Source organism: Megalobrama amblycephala, linkage group LG17, assembly GCF_018812025.1.
Source record: "Megalobrama amblycephala isolate DHTTF-2021 linkage group LG17, ASM1881202v1, whole genome shotgun sequence".
NCBI classification, from domain to species: domain Eukaryota; kingdom Metazoa; phylum Chordata; class Actinopteri; order Cypriniformes; family Xenocyprididae; genus Megalobrama; species Megalobrama amblycephala.
In genome coordinates, this window is record NC_063060.1 from 9,196,376 (window position 1) to 9,219,300 (window position 22,925).

Genomic DNA, 22,925 nt, shown 5'->3' on the forward strand with positions numbered 1-22,925 from the left:
GTTTTCGGATCATAAACTGTATCTTTTCAATGAAAAATGCTCTGCAGCAGAACTGACATTTGAAAAAATAGAACATTTTATCTAATGTGCCCTTTAGTTCTGCGCTCCTTGATGATGTCATTAGCATGCCGAGTATGAGCGGTTCGGACAGCGAAGCTTCCCACTCCAATGTACGAACAACTATATCAATGGTACCAAGACCTGTGCAGCCCACAGGTGAGCCACCTGGAATATGAACAGCTGGTTCCACCAGGCATGGAAGCAAGAAGCATTACCCAGAATGCACCTGTTAGAGCTCCAAAAGAGAATGTCACATTAGCAGGTGGCGCCACTCCCATGCATAACCAGGTGACTGAAGGAAGAGAAGACGTTCAGCTGGGAAAGAGCCATTCTGCAAATGAGACACACTCAGCATCACACTGTTCATGCCACAAGTAAGTATTAAAGGAAGTAGTTAATCCTAGTATTTATACCTGCAGTTTGTGAAACCATCATATTTCCATTGTGCTCTTCACAGTAGTGAGGTTATCCTCGCACTGCAGTATGAGGTGTCTCGCCTCAAGAGGGCGCTAGAGGAGAGCCTTGGTCACTTGCCTCATGTGAGCAAGAGGACTGATTATCTGAATGGCAGGTGTCCATTGGAGAGGAAGCACAAGGGACAGACCCGTGGCCAGAACAGAGCCGCATCCAGCAGGTACTCCAAGTTGGGCCTGTAGAATGGCTACCGTCCTATTAGTGTCAAGGAAACTAGATTTTTACACCTAAAATTAAAAATAAAGATTCCAAAAGAAAGTTTTTTTTTCCAGTAATGTCATACAAGAACCTATTAATTGCGACTTTTTATCTTTCAATTCTGACTTCTTTTCTCTGAATTGTAAGATATATACTGCAATTGTGAATTATAAAGTCCAATTCTGATTATTGAGTTTATATCTGACAATTCTGACTTTAATTGCGAGTTATAAAGTCACAATTGCATCAGAAAGGCAGAATTGCGAGTTTATATCTCACAATTATGACTATAACATGCAACTACGAGTTTATATAATGCAATTCTGCCTTTATCATGCAATTCTGCCTTTATAACTCGCAATTAAAGTCAGAATTGTTAGATAAAAACGCAATTCTGAGAAAAAAAGTCACTTTTTTCCCCCTTAGAATTTGCTATTTTTCTTGGAATTGCAAGTTTATATCATGCAGTTCTGACGAAAAAAATGTCAGAATTGCAAGATGAAAACTCAATTGCAAGAAAAAGTATCAGAATCGTGAGACAAAAAGTTGCAATTACTTTTTTAATTTTTTTTTTCAGTGGCAGAAACAAGCTTCCATAAGAACCATTTAAGGATTCCCAAATAAACTTTCATTGAACTAAAAGAATCTCTTTTTTCTTCTTAATGTAAAGAACATTTTAATAAACACTTTAAAGGATTAGTTCACTTTCAAATTAAAATTTCCTGATAATTTACCTCACCCCCATGTCATCCAAGATGTTCATGTCCTTCTTTCTTCAGTCGAAAAGAAATTAAGATTTTTGATGAAAACATTCAATTTTTTCCATATAGTGGACTTCAATGTCCTCCAAACGGTTGAATGTCAAATTACAGTTTCATTGCAGCTTCAAAGCGTTCTACATGATCCCAGATGAGGAATAAGGGTCTTATCTAGAGAAACCATCGCTCATTTTCTAAAAAAAAATTAAAAATTATATACGTAATTATATATATATATATATATATATATATATATATATATATATATATATATATATATATATATATATATATATATATATATATTTTTTTTTTTTTTTTCCTAAAAAACATAAAAATTATATACGTAATTATATATATATATATATATATATATATATATATATATATATATATATATATATATATATATATATATATATATATATATATATATATATTTAACCATAAATGCTCATCTTGAACTAGCTCTCTTCTTCTTCTCTATTTGAATTCCAGGCAGTGTAGACACTGCTAAGTGTATTACTGCCCTCCACAGGTCAAAGTTTGAACTAATTGTTATATACTTGCTCTAGTCTAGCATATTGTATATGACAATTTAGTTCAAATTTTGACCTGAAGAGGGCAGTAATACACTTAGCAGTGTCTACACTGCTGGAATTCTAACAGAGAAGAAGAAGAGAGTAGTTCAAGATGAGCATTTATGGTTAAAAAGTATAAAAATTGTATTTATTTTTTTTTAGAAAATGAGCGAATGGTTTCTCCTAGATAAGACTCTTATTCCTCATCTGGGATCATGTAGAACGCTTTGAAGCTCCAATGAAACTGTAATTTTGACCTTCAACCATTTGGAGGCCTTTGAAGTCCACTATAAGGAGAATAATCCTGGAATATTTTCATCAAAAACCTTAATTTCTTTTCGAACTGAAGAAAGAAAGACATGAACATCTTGGATGGCATGGGGGTGAGTAAATTATCAGGAAATTTTACTTTGAAAGTGAACTAATCCTTTAATGCAATGGAAAGATTCCGTAGATGTTAAAGGTTCCATAGATGCCAATAAAGAACCTTTATTTTTAAGAGTGTTGGTTCTTCGAAGTTTGCAAAATTAATGTGCATTTTTACTACATCATCAGGCGTGCAAAGACAGACTCAGACCCTCAGAAGATTGAGGACTGGATCTCTTCTGATATGGAGCTCAGCAAGAGCAAAGGTGACAGCATCACAACCTGGTTCACACTTGTTTCTTTAGCAATTCATTTGTGATAAATGTGGTTTAAAACAGTTCAAGGGATAGGTCACCCAAAAATGAACATTTACTCACCCTCAAGTTGTTCCAATGGTAGTCAATGGGGGCGAGATCTGCTTACAAATATCCAAATATCTTCCTGTGAGTACAGCAAAACAAAGAAATGTATACAGGTTTGGAACAACTTGAGGGTGAGTAAATGATGACAAAATTTTCATTTTTGGGTGAACTATGCCTTTAAATACTGGTGTTTGCTAAAGTTGTGTTTATACAGTTTTAGTGAAGTGAAACTGAAGAGAAATTGAAGTAAAGGGAATTTGTGTATTGTCAGTTACAGACGGTGAAGATTCAGATCACACAATGAGTTTTCAGAGAGACTTCAGTCCATCTTACAGACAAACACGCACCTGCTCTGGTGCTCTCGCTGAGAAGAGGTCACATGACTCCAAAACCTCATCCAGGGGTATGATCCCTTTTAGTAAATAGTATTTTTGCTGCAGTCCAGCACGTAGTGAGATAAAAGTACTTAAATGTTCTTCTTGTGACGGTCACAGCCTCAGTGGAGAGCATTTCCTGTGGACACATCTCAGTTCAGCCAGTCTGGAAGCCTTCGGAGAAGAGCCAGCATTGGGCCAACGATCCACAGCATCAACACTGAGCCAACCAACAAAAGTGCCAGCTACAGACCTGCAAGTGAGGAATCACTTTAATACCCATATTAATACCAATATTTATATTTATATTAGTTTTTAATGACTCTACAAGTTTGATTAAACCATCAAAATACGAGGAAAATGTTATATTAAAAAAAAAATAGTGTGGAAAGCATACACACATACATTTGTTTAATTATTCTGTATGTCATAGAAAGTGTATGCTTGCAGCAGTGGAAAGCAAAGTATAGAAATAGTGTCCTTTGTTGTTTCAGTGGGAAACTTGGGGAATTTTTTCTTAAATAGCACACATCCTGCCCCTTCTATTCCGGCTCATCCATCCTATAAGCCTCTGTTGCAGGTCAACTATGGTTCCTCCTGTAGTCTACCTGCTGGGTAAGCAAATAATTAGTTAAAGACAAACAATCTATTAAATATGCACCCAACAATGGTGTCATTACATGTCAAACACACCATATTACCAAAGGACAAGTGCAGTTTGATCTGTCAAGGATAATAGATTATAACTGTACACCGCTAAAACTGATAATAGTATTTGACCATACGGTGGCTGTTTTCCCAGATTCAAAGTGCGAGATCAAGCATCTGAACCAGTCTCCAGTAGGAAGCGCTCTACTCAATCTGACTCGGCACTGCTTCCCAGTAATGTCTTCTTTCAACGGACCTCGCCACGGACCAGTGGAAGGCGACACCACCACACCAGCAGAGTCAGTTTAGACTGTCCTACAGCTACCGTTCACACGACAGAAATGACAACACACAATTTTATGAATGCTAGCATTTTGAATTAAAAGTGGAAAATGTTAAGAACTGCAAATAATGTTGATTATTTGGAATATAATCCAAACATATTAACATATACCATTCAAAAGTTGGGGTCAGCAAGATTTTTTTTTTTTTTTTTTGAAAGAAAATATACATTAAACTAATAAAAAGTGACAGTAAAGACTTACATTCTAAAAGAAAATGGAAATAAATGCTGTTGAACTATTTATCAAAGAATCCTGAAAAACATATTAATCAGCAGTTTTTCTATAGAAGCTTGTTTTTGCAACATGGAATAAAACAATAAAAAAGATAATTGTGACTTTTCATCTCAAAATTCGTACTTTGTCACAGTTACGAGTTTATATGTCACAATTCTGACTTTTCCCTCAGAATTTTGAGTTTATATCTCATAATTCAGACTTTTTTAAATCACAATTCTGAGAAGAAAAAAAGAGTCAGAATTGTGAGGGAAAAAAAGGTTGCAATTACCTATTTTTATTCCATGGCGGAAACATAGCTTCCATAGTTTGCAAAATTGATCACAATAAGGAAATGTTGCTTGAGCACCAAATCAGCATATTAGAATGAAGGATCATGTGACACTTGAGCACAGGAAGTAATGATGCTGAAAATTCAGCTTTGACATCTCAAGGATACATTTTAAAATATATTAACAAAAAAAAAAAATTAAATTGTAATAATATTTCATAATATTACTGTTTTACTGTAAAAAGCAGCCCGCCCGAGCATAAGAGACTTCTTTCGAAAAACATTACAAAATCTTTACAAAAAGAGTATTTTGTAATAAATATTAACATACAACATGTATTCATTTGTGTTTCATGCTGATCAGGAGGAATCAATACATAGGACACTGGACAAGGCCTTGCAGGCAGCTTTTCTAATGAAGCAGACCACGGACAGGATGGCGGACGCTCTCTCTGCTGACCTGGCCAAGGCTCAGCTCCAGAGGAAGTTACAGGGCCTACATCCTCTCGGCAGCCGAGCGGGTGCTGTAATTCACTTTTTAGATAACAAAAATGACATTAAAAAACATTAAAACAATGATTCCTTTCATACTTCTCCTTTTACACATCGGTTTAACAGTGTCTGGGATTTTTGAATTATCATCAAATAAAAAAATAGCTGACCTGAAAGTTTGTATTTTTCTATTTGTAATGATCAATAGGGGGCAGAATAGAACCTCTTGATGTAACAATACAACCCAATACTATCAATGTAAGCGTGATGTAACTATAACAGCACAATACCAGAATGCCTGTCTCCAGTATAACATATAATAAAACGCCTAAAGATGTTCCTCCCTGACTTCCGTCATCACATACCATCATGTCAGTAAGAAGAAGGTGAGTTTTATTGAAACTAAGGTTTTTTTAGTGTTAAATTCCCATAAATGTCCCTCAGTTTCGAAAGACTATCACTTTTTTAGCCATATCACCCACTGGCAATCACAAGGCCGATAAACTACACCGGTCAAGTTTCTGCCAATAACTGTGTGTGGTAAGCCTCCAGTCATTGCTGCTGTTCATGTAAAGCAGCTTACACCCTTTTATTGGTGTAGAATACAAACAAACATCTGTCACTGTGTAATTTAGAACCAGAATGTAACGTAATGTCTAAAAGAATGAAACTAGGGGAGACTGGGGTGCCATTATATTAGCATTTTTTAGACTTTCTTTTTTGTCACCAACTCACAGACCACTAAAAGTAACCGTACTACTAATATACGGTATTTACATTGATAAACACTAGATAATATATTTTATTTTAATGAAACAAGTTAGTGTTACAACTGTAAGACAGTTAATCATATTAATTAACAGTATATGAAATCTCACAGGATAGTTTTTCACATTTAAATGGCACAAATTCTTTATCGGTTGGTATGATTTTTTAAAACGTTTTTGAAAGAAGTCTCTTATGCTCACCAAGGCTACATTTATTTAATCAAAAATTCAGTAAAAACAGTAATATTGTGAAATATAATTACAATTTAAAATAACATATATTATAAAAACACACAAGCATGTCTGGGAATTTGAAAAAAAAAAAAATCTTCACCTGAGGATATAGTAGAAATTTGTTGTATTAATCTGTCTGTGTAACCTGATGTAAAACGTTTCCGCAGGGTGACTCTCACTATGACAGCTCGAGCGACTGAGTAATCTAAGACATAGAGGTTAGAAGAGGTGTGTAAACTAAACTTCCTGTCCAAGCAGTATTAAGAAAGCTGAATGGAACTTTTGAATGAGCTAAATAGCACTCTAACCATTAAAAATGGTTCTACAGTATGAAGAAGTAAAACAGTGTAATTTGTGTCCTATTTGAGTGCCCATGATTTAAAGGTGCCCTAGAATTAAAAATTGAATTTACCTTGGCACAGTTAAATAACAAGAGTTCAGTACATGGAAATGACATACAGTGAGTCTCAAACACCATTGCTTCCTCCTTCTTATATAAATCTTCATTTGTTTAAAATACCTCCGAAGAACAGGCGAATCTCAACATAACACCGACTGTTACATAACAGTCGGTGTTATTAATATGTGCGCCCCCAATATTTGCATATGCCAGCTCATGTTCAAGGCATTAGACAAGGGCAGCCAGTATTAACGTCTGGATTTGTGCACAGCTGAATCATCAGACTAGGTAAGCAAGCAAGAACAATAGCGAAAAATGGCAGATGGAGCAATAATAACTGACATGATCCATGATAACATGATATTTTTTGTGATATTTTTAAATTGTCTTTCTAAATGTTTCGTTAGCATGTTGCTAATGTACTGTTAAATGTGGTTAAAGTTATCATCATTTCTTACTGTATTCACAGAGACAAGACTGTCATTATTTTCATTTTTAAACACTTGCAGTCTGTATAATTCATAAACACAACTTCATTCTTTATAAATCTCTCCAACAGTGTGTAATGTTAGCTTTAGCCACGGAGCACAGCCTCAAACTCATTCAGAATCAAATGTAAACATTCCAAATAAATACCATACTTACACGATTAGACATGCTGCATGACGAACACTTTGTAAAGATCCATTTTGAGGGTTATATCAGTCCCTCCAGAAAAACGCGGGATTTTTTTGTGATTGTTGCGGGCAAAAATCCTTGATTATGCGGCACGTTTTCTTAAAAAATGCGATGGAATATGCGGGAATTTTTGCAGTTTTATGCGATGAAATTGCGGGAACTTGCAAAAACTGCGGTTTGATGAAAAAGAGAAAAAAAGGTGATTCCCCCAACACCCTGTTCTCACTAGGCTACTACCTTAATGTAAAGAGTTATTTCTTATTACTTGATAAGCAAGCATACTAAATAACAGAATATTTAAGTTCTCATTCTGTTTTATTTCAGATTAACACATGGCTCAAACTTACAAAACATTGAGTCAAACAAGTTCTGTAGCTTTACAAAAGGAATATGAGTTTGTAGAAAGGCACTATATAAAATAAAATTATTATTATTATTAATATTCAACAACTTCTGCAAAAATGAATAAATAAAATATTTTAAAAAATGTGTGCTTCTTCCGCTGCTGCTTTAACCATCCTTGGCGGTGGCAAAGTGAAAGTGGTTTTCCAGCGTCAACACGCAGTTGCACGGAGTGCAAAATAATTTGCCCTCACTGTCATGTAACACACCGGGAAACTGCTTTGCGCTGTCTTTTGCGCTTATTTTTGTTGGCAAATGAGAATGATTTGCGTGCTTCATCATGGTTTCATGGTTTGCAGATGAGGCGAAAATGTGGCGTATTTGAAAAAATGCGACCCCCGCATAAATATGCGGACTTTGGCTGATTATGCATGAAATCAGGCGATCGCATAATCGCGTTTTTCTGGAGGGACTGTTATATTAGCTGTGTGAATTTTGTTTCTGCTGTTTAAGGCAAGCGCGAGCTCCAGGGGCGGGGAGCACGAGAATTTAAAAGGGCTGCAGCCTGTATCGGCACATATTTAATGATGCCCCAAAAAAGGCAGTTAAACAAATGAATAAAAAAAATCTATAGGGTATTTTGAGCTGAAACTTCACAGACACATTCAGGGGACACCTTAGAGTTATATTACATCTTTTAAAAACACGTTCTACTGGCACCTTTAACTCTGAACTTAAAAGAATAAAATCAAATGCTTATTAAAATCATGAATTTCTTTGAAGTATTTTTTTTGTTGAGAAAATACAGAATGTACCTTTTTCCAGTGCTTCAATCTTCAAGACATCAATATTTCTGTAATATAAAATTAATAATTAAAATCATATGTCATTAAAATAATTAAAGAAAAAATACTGCCTGAATAATGTGAAAGAAATGGATCTATATCTATAGATCTATCTATAGAAAGAGAGAGATGGAGAGAAAAAGACATATTATATATAATCAGTTCCCATAATCAAAATGTTGGAATGCAGGAGAAATGGACAGGAATAAAGACCTGAGCAACCTTTGACAAAGGACAAATTGTTATGGCAAGGCGACTGGGTCAGAGTATCTCTGAAATGGCAAGGCTTGTGGGTTGCTCCCGGTCAGCAGTGGTGGAGAAATTTACCAACAGTGGTCCGAGGAAGGACAAACCACAAACCAGCGACAGGGTGTTAGGCACCCAAGGCTTATTGGTGCACGAGGGCAACTAAGGCTATCCCGTCTGGTCCAAGCCAACAGAAGGTCTACTGTGGCAAATGTCATACAAAATTTTAATGAATGGTTATGGGAGGAATATGTCACAACACACAGTGCATCGCACCCTGCCTTGTATGGGGCTGCATAGCTGCAGACCAATCAGAGTGCCGATGATGACCCCTGTCCAACATTGAAAGCGCCTACAATGGGCACGTGGGCATCAGAACTGGACCTTGGAGCAGTGGAGGAGGGTTGCCTGGTCTGATGAGTCCCATTTGCTTTTACATCAGGTGGACGGATGTGTACCTGTGTGCTGTTTACTTAGGGAAGTGATGGTACCAGGATGTACTGTGGGACAATGACAAGGTGGTGGAGGGAGTGCGATGCTCTGGGCAATGTTCTCCTGGGAAACCTTGTGTTCTGGGCATTCATGTGGATGCAAATTTGACTACCTTAATATTGTTGCAGACCAGGTACACCCCTTTTAGGGGCAGTCATGGCCTAATGAGAGTCAGACTGGTAACTTGAAGGTTGGGGGTTCAATTCTCATTACCGACAGGAAATGACTGAGGTGGCCTTACCTAGGAAGTAGAAGATGGAAGTGGCCTCTTTCAGCAGGATAATGTGCCCTGCCACACTGCACACATTGTTCAGGGATGGTTTGAGGAACATTGATGAAGAGTTCAAGATGTTTGCCCTGGCCTCCAAATTCCCCTGATCTCAATCCATTCGAGCATCTGTGGGATGTGCTGGACCAACAAGTTCGATCCACAGGTGGCTCCACCTCACAACCTACAGGATCTGCTGCTAACGTCTTGGTGCCAGAAACCACAGGACACCTTCCGAGGTCTCGTAGAGTCCATGCCTCGGAGGGTTGGCACTGTTTCGGCAGCACCTTAGATTAAGGTCCAGTTTTCACTCTTAACTAACTATTGACTATGACTTTTGCCTCAATAAACTACCTAATTATTGCTTACTCATAGTTAGTAAGGTAATTAGGTTAAGTTTAGGTATTGGGTAGGATTATGGGATGTAGAATATGGTCATGCAGAATAAGGCATTAATATGTGCTTTAAAAGTACTAATAAATATCCAATATCCTAGTAATATGCATGCTAATAAACAACTAGTTAATAAACTAAAGTATTACCATACAGTGCCTATAGAAAGTCATCATACCCTCTGGAAAATCTTTACCTTTTGTCACATTTTTTAGCTGTATGTACACATTATAACCCTCATCATCAAAGTGAAAATAACATTGTAAAACATTCTGAAGGATTGGTAAAGAGATCAGCCCCTTAGGATATACCATTATAAATTTGCTCAGGCACAACCAATCAACTTTCAGATTAAACACCAGGCTAATTTCCCCACTTGACATCAATTGCAGTGGTTTTGATTACTTCAGAATAAAACCAGCTGTTTTTTGAAGATTCCACTGTTAGTAGTGCATGGTAGAGTTGGGCGATGTCTACCAAATTGGCATCAAACTATGTTTACAGTGAAACATCACAATGGTCGATGCCGGCTCAACATCGTGATGTCTGTCAGCCATAGGTGATGGAACATGGCATTGTCTATCGGCCAAACCCCAGTGGCATGGTACTGCAAAGAATTTACCATGGTTGGGAAAGTGCTTTCAAATGGTCTGTGGGATAAAGTTGTAGAAAGGCACAAGTTAGGAGAAGGCTACAAAAACATTTCAAAGGCTTTAGCTATCCCTCTGAGTAATGTTCAGAGCATCATTAAGTGGAAAGCGTATGGCACAACCAGCACATTGCCTAGATCAGGCCGTCTATCCAAACTGGATGACAGAGCCAGGAGGACATTAATCAGGGAAGATACCAAGAGGCCAAAGGCAACTTTGAAGGACTTACAGAGGTTTGTGGTTGGGACTGGTCGGTCTGTGCATGTAACAACTATCTCACAAGCTGGCCTGTATGGCAGGGTGGCAATAAAGAAACCTTTCCTGAAAAAGTGCCACACTCAGTCTTGTTTACGCTATGCAAAAGCACACCTGGAAAACGCCATCTGGCAAAAGGTGCTATTGTCTAATGAGACCAAAATTGACCTTTTTGGACTGAAACTCCAAACACTAGGTTTGGCAAAAAGCAAACACAGCACACCACTCAAAACACACCATACCTACTGTGAAGCATGGTGGTGGCAGCATTATGTTGTGAGGGTGTTTCTCTTCAGCGGGGACTGGGCAATTGGTCAGGATTGAAGGGAAAATGGATGCTGCAAGTACATCCAAATTCTTCAGGAAAACCTGTGTCCCTCTGCTAGACAGCTGAAGATGGGCAGGTCATTCAACTTCCAACATGACAATGATCCTAAACATACCCCCAAAAGAACAACGCAATGGCTTAAGGACAGGAAGGTGAATGTCCTTGAGTGGAGTCGGAGTAAGTCAGAGCCCTTACTTAAAGCTGCTGTCCGTAAATTTTTTGTGTTAAAAATTATCCAAAATCAATCTTTGAGCAAGTACATAACCAGCCAATGTTCAGAAACTATCTCCTTACCTTAGCCCAATTCACAACGGTAAGCTTGTAATGTTTTCTAATTCAAATGGTACTGGTGGGTTTCCGCTGCAAATTCGAGCAAGCAGCCGCTTGTTTTTATGTCATTACATCACATCTGTATACATAAAGAAGGAGTCCCCACACCGATGTGGTGACTGACAGCAAACATTAGATTCCTCCACTCTATGGAGCCGTGCCAATTGCACAAGCCATGTAAAGATGTTAATTCCGCAAATAATTGCAATTGCAGGTTTCAAACAGAGATGGCGACAAAGAGGCAAAACTTATGGACTGCAGCTTTAAAAATATAACCCCAACCTAGGTGTACAAACCTAGTACAGACATATAGAAAAAGATTAATGGCTGTAATTAAAGTAAAAGGTGGTTTTAATATGGAGTATTAAATCAGGGGACTGATGACTTTTCCAACCCAGTTATTCTAATTTTTCAGGGTTTTTTAAAAAAATTAATTTTCAGAACTATTGCCTTTTCTTTTCTTTTCTTTTCTTTTCTTTTGTTGTATAATATATATATATATATATATATATATATCCTTTGGCAGATTTGTTTCAGTTGTAGCATGCAGGTTCTATGCTTCTCCATAGTGGAGATTGAGAAACATCACAGGTGTGATTCTTGTATTGTATAATGCCACCTTCAGTGTCTTACTGGGAGAGTTACACTGAAAACAATCTCCTGTAGCAATTTCAGTGTAAAATACACTAACTTTAGAGACACTTAAAATGAAAAGGTCAAATGAACCTATCAGATATCCTTCTCCAATGGCTCCCATGAATATGCTACAAATCTGACGCTCCGTTCTCTATTGAAAACCCAACAATGCTGAGGCAAACGCAAACTATCAGTGACCCAGATAAGTTTGATTTACAGGGTGGGATTTTGAGTTGTCTGCCATCAGCCCCCACTCCCAAACTAAATGTAATAGATACACTGTTCTTTCTTCCTTTCTTTATTGACCCTTTGGCCATTTTTTTATTGATGACTGATTTTTTTTTTGCTGTTGTAATGAAGTTAATACAAATGCAAATTGCATTCTGATGTTGTTTATAAAATGTTTAATCAGACTTCTGAACTAAAATTGACCATGAAACATTTTTGTTTGCTCTGACAGTTAAATTGTGTTTACACACAGAAAAAAAAAAACCCATGATACTGTAGCTGCTTAACCGGAATCTCATTATCAGATCTGGCTTATGAGTACCAATCTGAGTACAAGTGCAGCTCTTTTTATAGCTTACAGTGGGTACGGAAAGTATTCAGACCCCCTTAAATTTTTCACTCTTTGTTACATTGCAGCCATTTGCTAAAATCATTTAAGTTCATTTTTTTTCCTCATTAATGTACACACAGCACCCCATATTGACAGAAAACACAGAATTGTTGACATTTTTGCAGATTTATTAAAAAAGAAAAACTGAAATATCACATGGTCCTAAGTATTCAGACCCTTTGCTCACTATTTAGTAGAAGCACCCTTTTGATCTAATACAGCCATGAGTCTTTTTGGGAAAGATGCAACAAGTTTTTCACACCTGGATTTGGGATCCTCTGCCATTCCTCCTTGCAGATCCTCTCCAGTTTTGTCAGGTTGGATGGTAAACGTTGGTGTGTGCTTAGGGTCATTGTCATGTTGGAAGGTAAACCTTCGGCCCAGTCTGAGGTCCTGAGCACTCTGGAGAAGGTTTTCGTCCAGGATATCCCTGTACTTGGCCACATTCATCTTTCCCTCGATTGCAACCAGTCGTCCTGTCCCTGCAGTTGAAAAACACCCCCACAGCATGATGCTGCCACCACCATGCTTCACTGTTGGGACTGTATTGGACAGGTGATGAGCAGTGCCTGATTTTCTCCACACATACCGCTATAGAATTAAGGCCAAAAAGTTCTATCTTGGTCTCATCAGACCAGAGAATCTTATTTCTCACCATCTTGGCAAACTCCATGTGGGCTTTCATGTGTCTTGCACTGAGGAGAGGCTTCCGTCGGGCCACTCTGCCATAAAGCCCCGACTGGTGGAGGGCTGCAGTGATGGTTGACTTTCTATAACTTTCTCCCATCTCCCGACTGCATCTCTGGAGCTCAGCCACAGTGATCTTTGGGTTCTTCTTTACCTCTCTCACCAAGGCTATTCTCCCCCGATAGCTCAGTTTGGCCGGACGGCCAGCTCTAGGAAGGGTGCTGGTCGTCCCAAACGTCTTCCATTTAAGGATTATGGAGGCCACTGTGCTCTTAGGAACCTTAAGTGCAGCAGAAATTTTTTTGTAACCATGGCCAGATCTGTGCCTTGCCACATTTTTTTCTCTGGGCTCTTCAGGCAGTTCCTTTGACCTCATGATTCTCATTTGCTCTGACATGCACTGTGAGCTGTAAGGTCTTATATAGACAGGTGTGTGGCTTTCCTAATCAAGTCCAATCAGTATAATCAAACACAGCTGGACTCAAATGAAGGTGTAGAACCATCTCAAGGATGATCAGAAGAAATGGACAGCACCTGAGATAAATATGAGTGTCACAACAAAAGGTCTGAATACTTTGGACCATGTGATATTTCAGTTTTTCTTTTTTAATATATCTGCAAAAATGTCAACAATTCTGTGTTTTTCTGTCAATATGGGTGCTGTGTGTACATTAATGAGGAAAAAAATGAACTTAAATGATTTTAGCAAATGGCTGCAATATAACAAAGAGTGAAAAATTTAAGGGGGTCTGAATACTTTCCGTACCCACTGTATGTCCTTTCCCAAAGTGATGCCTTTTCCACGATTTAAATAAAAGGAGAAAAAAATTACAGTACCATTATAAAGTTTGGGGTCAGGAAGATATTTTAATGTTTTTGAAAAAAGTCTGTTATGCTCACCAAGGCTGCTTTGATTTGATCAAAAATACAATAAAACAGTAATATTGTGAAATATTATTACAATTTCAAATAAACATATTCTATTTAAAAAAAAATAAATGAGAGAGGACCAGGCCTGGACTTTACGTTATGTTTTATTATGTTTGTGTAGCCGGCAGACGGCATTACTTTCGTTTTGTTTGTTTGTTTTGAGATTAAAGTTTTGTTCAATGTTCGCCGGTTCCCGCCTCCTTCCCATATCTACTAACCTTGTTACAGTAATTTATTGCTGTGATGGCAAATCTGAATTTTCAGCATCATTGCTCCAGTTTTCAGTGTCACATGATCATGATCCTTCAGAAATCATTCTAATATGCTGATTTAGTGCTCAAAAAACATTTCTTATTATTAATATCAATGTTGAAAACAGTTGTGTCGCTTAATATTTTTGTGGAAACCATGATTCTTTTTTTCAGGATTCTTTGATGAATGGAAGGTTCAAAAGAACAGCATTTATTTGAAATAGAAATATTTTGTAACATTATAAGTATCTTTACTGTCAATTTTAATCAATTTAATGAATTTTTGCTGAATAAAAGTGTTAATTTATTTTAAATACAATAATGAAATCTTATACTGGCCCCAAACCTTTGAACAGTATTGTGGTATAGTCTGACATGTTTCTTACAAATGAGAGATTCGAATGAATTCCTGAAGCACTGGCTATAGTAAAAGCAAAGCTGCATTGTCAGTTTTGGAAATTTGTTCATGATACATCAGTCATGTTGATGGCTGTATACATGATATAACATAATATAACACCCCTAAGCTGGAGCAACCTAAACCAGCACTAATTTGTTGTGCTATACAACTTGAATAGACAGTTTGGTTTCTGCTTTGGTTTTGAAATTCCCGTATGTCCCATAGAAAAAAAATTAAGCTCTCCGTAAAATATATACTATAGCATGTCATGTTACACTGACAAGAATCAACCACAGATTTATGGCTTTTATATTTCCTCTAGTCATTCAGCTACATGGATCTTTTGACACTGATATTACACATACGCATTTTGTTTGAGTCTGTCAAAATAATCTATGTTCTTTAGCTTAGATCTCCTGCTTCTCACGTTCCTCACACACACACACACACACACACACACACACACACACACACACACAAAGACCCCAGTAATCTCACACTTGTCTCCTCTAGCGTTTCAGAAGAGATCTCAATAATATCACAAACTGTTGACAAGACATGCGCCAAAACCCAGAATGTCAATATGAAGTCTCAATATTAACTAAAATATTTTCATCAAGTTCTTCCAACATCAAATTATCTAAGATATTCATTATAGCTCCTATATAGGCTACAATAACAATTTTAGGTCAAACATCTGGGACAGTACTAAAACAAAACATAACCTGAGCTGTTAAAGGGCAACCGCTCAGAGTCGTCATGTAATATGATAAATGCCTCTTTTCAGATTTGTAGCATACTTCCTCACTTCATAATAGGGATTAATATCATCGATACCATTTTATTCTGAAGTATGAACTTATATGAGTTTATATTTAAAATAGAACATTTAATGTCTTGTGTATTTGATAACAATAGAACAAGAAATGCTGAAACAGCCCATTCAACAGGCAGAGTGCATCTTTGTTGTCTATCCTCAAGTGTATTGATGTGTACCTGTGTCGTCCTTCAGTGCTGATAGGTCCTCTCTCTCTCTCCCTGACAGAGGGAGGGGGCATACGTGAACACTCACTTCTCCCAGAACAATAAAATACCTGTTGGAAGGTAATAGGAAAAAAAAAAAAAAACAGAACTTAAGCCGCAGCCATTGCCCAGAAATAGAGAGTCAAATCGAGTGTGCCCTAAAGGCAGCTGAAGAGCACCAAATTTGAGGCATGGAGTCAAAATATTTGCATCTTTTTAATATCGTCTTATTGATTATCATCGTGCCACAGGTAAGAATAAAAATTCTGCTTTCTTTATACAAATAAGTTATGGTTTAACTGTGCCTATAGTTGGTGGAAGACAGTTTAAAAGCCATAATAAACAGTTATATATTAAAAAAAAACAGATTATTTGTATTGTATAGAACAATAGTCCTTTTTATTACACTAATGTCATATTTGTAGTTGTATACACTTTCATGCTGGATAGGAAAAAAAAATAGCTTTGGATCTAAAATCTGTGCTGAGTGATGCTCAAATAAGCTTCCTTGGCCACTAATGGCACATAATACCATATGACAGAGTAATAGTTGCCCCTGAAATAAGCAAGGAAGAATGGATGCTTTCTAATATGTTTTATATATTTTAAAAATGATTTGTTGTATTTCTGCTCTTAATTTACAGATATGCACAGCACAAAATGGTAGGAGATCTTTAAAATTTGTCCTGTTTAGGTCATTCCATGTCTCCCTCATAAATTGTAAAAGATGTTTTTAACAATGAGTACCTGACTCTAACTTTTATGTTATGACAGACATTGTTTCTTTCATTTTTTGTATCCCATGGGCCTTTTAGGTCTGTCTCATGTATTTCTAAATTGTTCTAAAATTATATATGAAATAAAAAGTGTTTATTTTAGAATATAGGGGATGTAGTATTCTAAAAAAAAATTGTATACTCTGTAAAAAAATCCTTTCAACTTGTCTTAAAATATAACATTTTAGGCAACCATTTTGTGGAATGAACGGGTTGTGTTTTCATTTTCTAGATGTGATGAATTTTTAAAACAGTATTATGATTATTATGCTATCCTAGCTGCTTCTCTCTCTGCAGACATCACGTTATCCGTGTTCACCGTCACCTCTAAAAGCATGACGGTGCGCTGGAGCGGACATACAGGCGCGAGCTCTTACAAAATCACCGCCACGCCGAAAAACTCCCCAGAGCCGTCGGTGTTCGCGCAGTTCAGCAGCAGCACGGTCATGGGCTCCGTTAACTCCTTGTCCCCGAACACTGTGTACAGGATGCGGGTCGAAGCCATGGACAACGCGGTGAACGTGCTCAGCAGCGCCGAAACGGAGGAGACTACAGGTGACCTGACCTCTGACTTATTCAAGTTTGTCGTTGGACACGAGCTACCATGATAAATTACAAATGAAAAGTTCAGTCTTGACACCAATGCATTGGTATAGTCTGATAGGTGACTTTTTCAATTTATCTTTTAAAATAATAAATTTAAGAATTAATTTTATTAGATACATTTTAAAATTTTGTTAAATATTAAAAATATTGATTAATTATATACCGAATTAATAATTAATTATTAATATTTTAATATGTATATAATTACATATAGGCCTATTCTATATATATAATATATATATATATATATATATATATATATATATATATATATATATATATATATATATATACATAATTAATAATTAATTGTAAAAAAAGTATTGTTATATTTTTATAATATGATATATATATTATTAAATATTATATTATATATACAATAATAATAATTATTATTGTTATGTTTTTGTATTGTGTCCCATCAGCTCCTGAGGTTCCCTTCATACAGCAGGCTTACTCCAAAAAAAGTGACAGCATCACGGTGGAGTTTGGTGTGGTGGATGGTGCCACCGGCTACATAATCCGGGTAGAGAACGAGGATGGGTTCTTCTCTGAAATCCCCAGTGGTAAAATCCCCTGACACAGTGATCAATCTGCTGCCTTATACTCAATACACCCTCAGCGTGATGTCTGTCAACACTGGAGGAAGGAGTCAGCCTTCTCTGTCCGTGAGCGCTAAGACAGGTAAACTGACTCCAGACTTAAAGACTTTAATTAAACCATCTTCTGCTTGATTTAAAATGCCTTTCAATTAATATATCAGGCTATTTATTTATTTTTTTTTTAAAAAGGGCTAACATCCCTGCTGTTTTGTGGCAGAAAACAAATAAGTTTGAACCAGCCTAAGGTGGTTTGCTGGTCATTAGATGGTTTAAGTGGTCTCTAAACTTGAGGAAACTAGTGTTCAACTGATTTAACTGGCCATCCAGCTGCTCTCCCAGCCTGACTACCCAAATTAACAAGCCCCAAACCATCAAACCAGACCTGGCTGAGTAGTAGAAACTAGCTTGGTAGGCTAGCTCAAACCAGCGAAACCGTTTTAAAGTTGTTTAATTTTTTTCAGCAGAAATAAATAAAATAGAACTAGTTTGAGATTTTAGTTCAATATATACATTATTCAAAACAAGTGTAAGTTATGCATGTCTTCAATAAAAACAGTTTACAGCCATATTTTACTGACTTAAAGGATTAGTTCACTTTCAAATTAAAATTTCCTGATAATTTACTCACCCCCATGTCATCCAAGATGTTCATATCTTTCTTTATTCAGTCGAAAAGAAATTAAGGTTTTTGATGAAAACATTCCAGGATTTTTCTCCATACAGTGGACTTAAATGGGCACCAAACAGTTGAAGGAAGGTCAAAATTACAGTTTCAGTGCAGCTTCAAAGCGTTCTACGTGATCCCAGATGAGGAATAAGGGTCTTATCTAGAGAAACCATCACTCATTTTCTTTAAAAAAAAAATTAAAATTTTATACATTTTAACCATAAATGCTCATCTTGAACTAGCTCTCTTCTTCTTCTTCTCTATTAGAATTCTGGCAATGTAGACACTGTTAAGTGTATTACTGCCCTCCACAGGTCAAAGTTTGAACTAAATTGTCATATACAATATGCTAGTTCAAGTATATAACAATTAGTTCAAACTTTGACCTGTGGAGGGCAGTAATACACTTAGCAGTGTCTACACTGCCGGAATTCTAATAGAGAAGAAGAAGAAGAGAGCTAGTTCAAGATGAGAATTTATGGTTAAAACATATAGAATTTTTATTGTATTTTTTTTAGAAAATGAGTGATGGTTTCTCTAGATAAGACCCTTATTCCTCATCTGGGGTCACGTAGAACGCTTTGAAGCTGCACTGAAACTGTAATTTTGACCTTCAACCGTTTGGAGGCCATTGAAGTCCACTATATGGAGAAAAACCCTGGAATGTTTTCATCAAAAACCTTAATTTCTTTCCAACTGAAGAAAGAAGGACATGGATATCTTGGATGACATAAGGGGTGAGTAAATTATCAGGAAATTTTAATTTGAAAGTAAACTAATCCTTTAATATGGGTTATGTAAAGTTTTACCATCAAATGGCATAACACTAAAAAGCTTAAATAAAAAGTGTCGACCAAAACAGACATTTTTATATAAAGCTCATTTACTAAAGATCACACACCATAGAACAGAATGAAAACTTGAGCCCTACTCCCTGTTTGGTTGACAATGAGTTGATATTTAAAACCTGTAACAATAACACAGTATTGTTTACAGTATTGTTTAGCTATTGTGCAGAGCTGATACCTCTGGCTCGACCGACTGTTGACAGTAACTGCATCTTTAGCTGGACTTCATACCCAAAACTGTATGAAAAGATAAACCATGAGAACTAGGCTGTCGCCTCTCCCCAAGGAACTGGCTTGATGTAACATTAGAGGGATGATTTTCATAAAGTTTCATATATAACAACAAAACATTCTCTTTATCCCTTTTTACCTTACAGACACACTGCAGGTTATTCCCATCTCAAGATCCTACATCTGTCCCTATAAGACATTTACACTAGTGTCATTTTAAATCTAATAAAATATTTTATCAAAAGATTAGCATTGGCACATATCACAAAAAACTAATTCGACTAAACTAGTTTAGTTGGGGCAGGATTTTTTTTAGCTGTAATGATCAAAACTCACCACCAGGGGCAGTTATTGCTTAGCTCTCGGACTGTTTTAACTCTCCATTCCTTCTGTCCAGTTGTTAAAATATTTAATTATTTTTTCTCTCTTTGCAGTGGTGGTGGCCCCAGATCTGCGTTCCAGCTCCCCTAGCAGTGACACCATTGTGATAAACTGGAATCCAGTGAACAATGCTGTGTTATACAGCCTGGATTTGATCATGGAGGGTTCAGACACACGGGTCAGACGCAACACATCTGATACCAATATGACCTTCACTGACCTTCAGCCTGGCACCACCTACTACATCAAGGGCAATGCATGGGATCCTGATGGTAACCAAGGAGATGACATCACCATCAGCCAAATCACACGTAAGGACTCGTTTATAGTATTTTTGTCCCGCCGGGTACATCAACACATTACAATTCAAATGTGTGCATCTACCACGCAGGACAACGGCTCTTACTGGATCTCTTCCCAAATCGTCCCTCCCTAATATTTTTGTCTCATTTTTATTAATTGACATAAATGTCAATATATTTTCATTATAGTTTTTGTCATTCAAAACTTAGTGATTCAAAATTTAAAAATTCATTCAAAATTTAGTTATCGTCTTTAATTTTCTTCTGTGAAAAAATGTTGATGAAAATAATGATGAAAATTATTCATCAACGAAAATTTACACTGCACCACAAACCTATTGTTTTGCTTCAGAAGACATTGATTCATCAACTGGGTTCGTATGGATTAGCCGTCCAGTGTATGTTTTGTGTGGTTGTTTAAGCTTCAACTTTGAGGGACCCATTGTCTTGCATTATATGGACTCCCAGATCTCACAGGATTTTTTTTTTTTTAAATCTCTGTGTTAAAGGATTTGTTCACTTTTAATCTGAAAATTAGCCCAAGCTTTACTCACCCTCAAGCCATCCTAGGTGTACAGGTGCTGGTCATATAATTAGAATATCATCAAAAAGTTGATTTATTTCAAACTTGGTATAGTTCATTCCCATTACACACATGACTGATATATGTTCATTAATGTTTACTCACCCTCAATTTTGATCGATTATCAAACCGTAACCCAAAATCATCAAAGTAGTCCATGTGATCATCAGTGGGTTAGTTAGAATATTACTTGAAGACCAATACAAAGAAAGGATTTTTACATTTTGGTCCAACTGAAAAGTATGAACATGAAAACTATGAGCATGTACAGCACTCAATACTTAGTTGGATGTCCTAATCGCCTGAATTACTGCAGCAATGCGGCACGTGGCATGGACGTAAAAGTGCATGTGGCAACTGCCGACAGGTGTTATGAGAGCCCAGGTTGCTCTGATAGTGGCCTTCAGCTCTTCTGCATTGGGTCTATTGGGTCTGGCATATCCCATATTCCTCTTCACAATACCCCATAGATTTTATATGGGGTTAAGGTCAGGCGAGTTTGCTGGCCAATTAAGTACAGCGATACCATGGTCCTTAAACCAGGTACTGGTAGCTTTGGCACTGTGTGCAGGTGCCAAGTCCTGTTGGAAAATGAAATCTGCATCTCCATAAAGTTGGTCAGCAGCAGGAAGCATGAAGTGCTCTAAAACTTGGACCAAAATGGTATATGGCTGCGTTGACCTTGGACCTCAGAAAACTAACCAACACCAGCAGATGACATGGCACCCCAAACCATCACTGACTGTGGAAACTTTGACACTGGACCTCAAGCAAAGTGGATTGTGTGCCTCTACCTCTCTTCCTCCAGACATGGGACCCTGATTTCCAAAGGAAATGCAAAATATTTTCAATCAGAGAACATAACTTTGGACCACTCAGCAGCAGTCCAGTCCTTTTTGTCTTTAGCCCAGCGAGACGCTTCTGACGCTGTCTGTTGTTCAAGAGTGGCTTGACACAAGGAATGCGACAGCTGAAACCCATGTCTTGCATACGTCTGTGCGTAGTGGTTCTTGAAGCACTGACATCCAGCTGCAGTCCACTCTAATGACATGAATCTTCCTCATTTTTGAATGGGTTTTGTTTCACTAATCCTCTCCAGGGTGCGGTTATCCCTGATTGCATTGTACACTATTTTTAATTAATGGCACTTTTTTCAAGCTAATTAAGCTGATTAGCGTGTGGCACCATGTGTCTTCAATATTGAACCTTTTCCATAATATTCTAATTTTCTGAGATACTGAATTTGGGATTTTCCTTAGTTGTCAGTTAGGAATCAAAAATGTAAAAGAAATGAAACATTTGCAGGAGGCCTATATCAGTTTCTGTGTGTAATGAATTGAATATAATATAGAAGGCGGTCAGGTGGAAGCTTGGTATTTTACTTTATAACTTGTTAAATATAGATATTTTTCTTACACAAACACATCGATTCGCTTCCGAAGGCCTTTATCTACCCTTCGGAGCCATGTGGAAGTGCATTTATGATGGATCAATGCACTTTCTTGCGCTTCATACTCGTTGGTCCCGTCCACTGCCAGTACAAAGCTTGGATGCGTCAGGGTATTTATTAATATAACTCAGATTGTGTTCATCAGAAAGAAGAAAGTCATATACACCTAAAATTGCAATTTTAACCAAGGCTGCGGGACGTGTGAGGAGTCGCCTGTCAATTGTGTCATACCCGCATTACCCTCGGTTTCTGGTTTTATTTTGTAGAAACACCAAAGACGCTTTAATATATTACACGTTTTAATAGACAAGGGAACTACTGTTTTGATATATTTATAGACAGAAAACGAATTGTTGTTAAATAGCTCAACACGTTTAGTCTTATTGTTTAAATCTAATTTTCTTGATTTTTTGCGAGTACCATGCTTTACCATGCCTCAGAGAAAAACACTATTTTGTGAAGTAGTTAACATAGCATAATCAGATGCAGCTTTATTTTTATAATAAATGCAGTAATACAGCATTTTCTCCATCATACAACACG

At 37.0% G+C, this 22,925-nt stretch overlaps 3 protein-coding genes and 2 long non-coding RNA genes across 10 annotated transcripts in view; 3 read left to right on the forward strand and 2 right to left on the reverse strand.

Annotated features, from left to right (window-relative positions):
- The window catches only part of aknad1 (AKNA domain containing 1), a 16,316-nt gene extending 15,938 nt beyond the window's left edge, over nucleotides 1-378 (forward strand). For all 4 annotated transcript variants that reach the window (XM_048162532.1, XM_048162534.1, XM_048162533.1 and 1 more), the window contains exon 15: nucleotides 98-378. In XM_048162532.1, the coding sequence (XP_048018489.1) occupies nucleotides 98-236 (139 nt within the window). In that variant the 3' untranslated portion in view covers nucleotides 237-378. The remainder of the gene's footprint in view (nucleotides 1-97) is intronic.
- Nucleotides 1-3,277, reverse strand: part of LOC125250139 — a 9,901-nt gene extending 6,624 nt beyond the window's left edge. For both annotated transcript variants that reach the window (XR_007180727.1, XR_007180728.1), the window contains exons 1-4: nucleotides 3,147-3,277; nucleotides 2,815-2,878; nucleotides 474-710; nucleotides 287-391 (exon numbers count right to left, since the gene is read on the reverse strand). This is a non-coding gene — a long non-coding RNA (uncharacterized LOC125250139). The remainder of the gene's footprint in view (nucleotides 1-286; nucleotides 392-473; nucleotides 711-2,814; nucleotides 2,879-3,146) is intronic.
- LOC125250138 lies at nucleotides 2,688-5,338 on the forward strand. The gene is made up of 6 exons (XM_048162538.1): nucleotides 2,688-2,703; nucleotides 3,077-3,202; nucleotides 3,300-3,432; nucleotides 3,668-3,788; nucleotides 3,976-4,120; nucleotides 5,035-5,338. The coding sequence occupies exons 2-6, from the start codon at nucleotides 3,179-3,181 to the stop codon at nucleotides 5,239-5,241; spliced, it is 630 nt and encodes a 209-aa protein (XP_048018495.1). The 5' UTR covers nucleotides 2,688-2,703; nucleotides 3,077-3,178; the 3' UTR covers nucleotides 5,242-5,338.
- On the reverse strand, nucleotides 3,302-17,207 carry LOC125250140. 2 transcript variants are annotated; one of them, XR_007180730.1, is made up of 6 exons: nucleotides 17,074-17,207; nucleotides 15,910-16,007; nucleotides 10,975-11,165; nucleotides 8,399-8,436; nucleotides 3,579-3,784; nucleotides 3,302-3,426 (listed from the first exon to the last, which is right to left on the reverse strand). It is a non-coding gene; the product is annotated as an uncharacterized LOC125250140 (long non-coding RNA). The 2 variants fall into 2 exon arrangements; XR_007180729.1 differs by lacking the exon at nucleotides 10,975-11,165.
- Nucleotides 16,041-22,925, forward strand: part of fndc7a (fibronectin type III domain containing 7a) — a 16,011-nt gene continuing 9,126 nt past the window's right edge. The window contains 6 exon segments of the mRNA XM_048162536.1: nucleotides 16,041-16,187; nucleotides 16,581-16,599; nucleotides 17,010-17,267; nucleotides 17,744-17,874; nucleotides 17,876-18,002; nucleotides 20,101-20,358. Of these exon segments, the coding sequence (XP_048018493.1) occupies nucleotides 16,128-16,187; nucleotides 16,581-16,599; nucleotides 17,010-17,267; nucleotides 17,744-17,874; nucleotides 17,876-18,002; nucleotides 20,101-20,358 (853 nt within the window). The 5' untranslated portion in view covers nucleotides 16,041-16,127.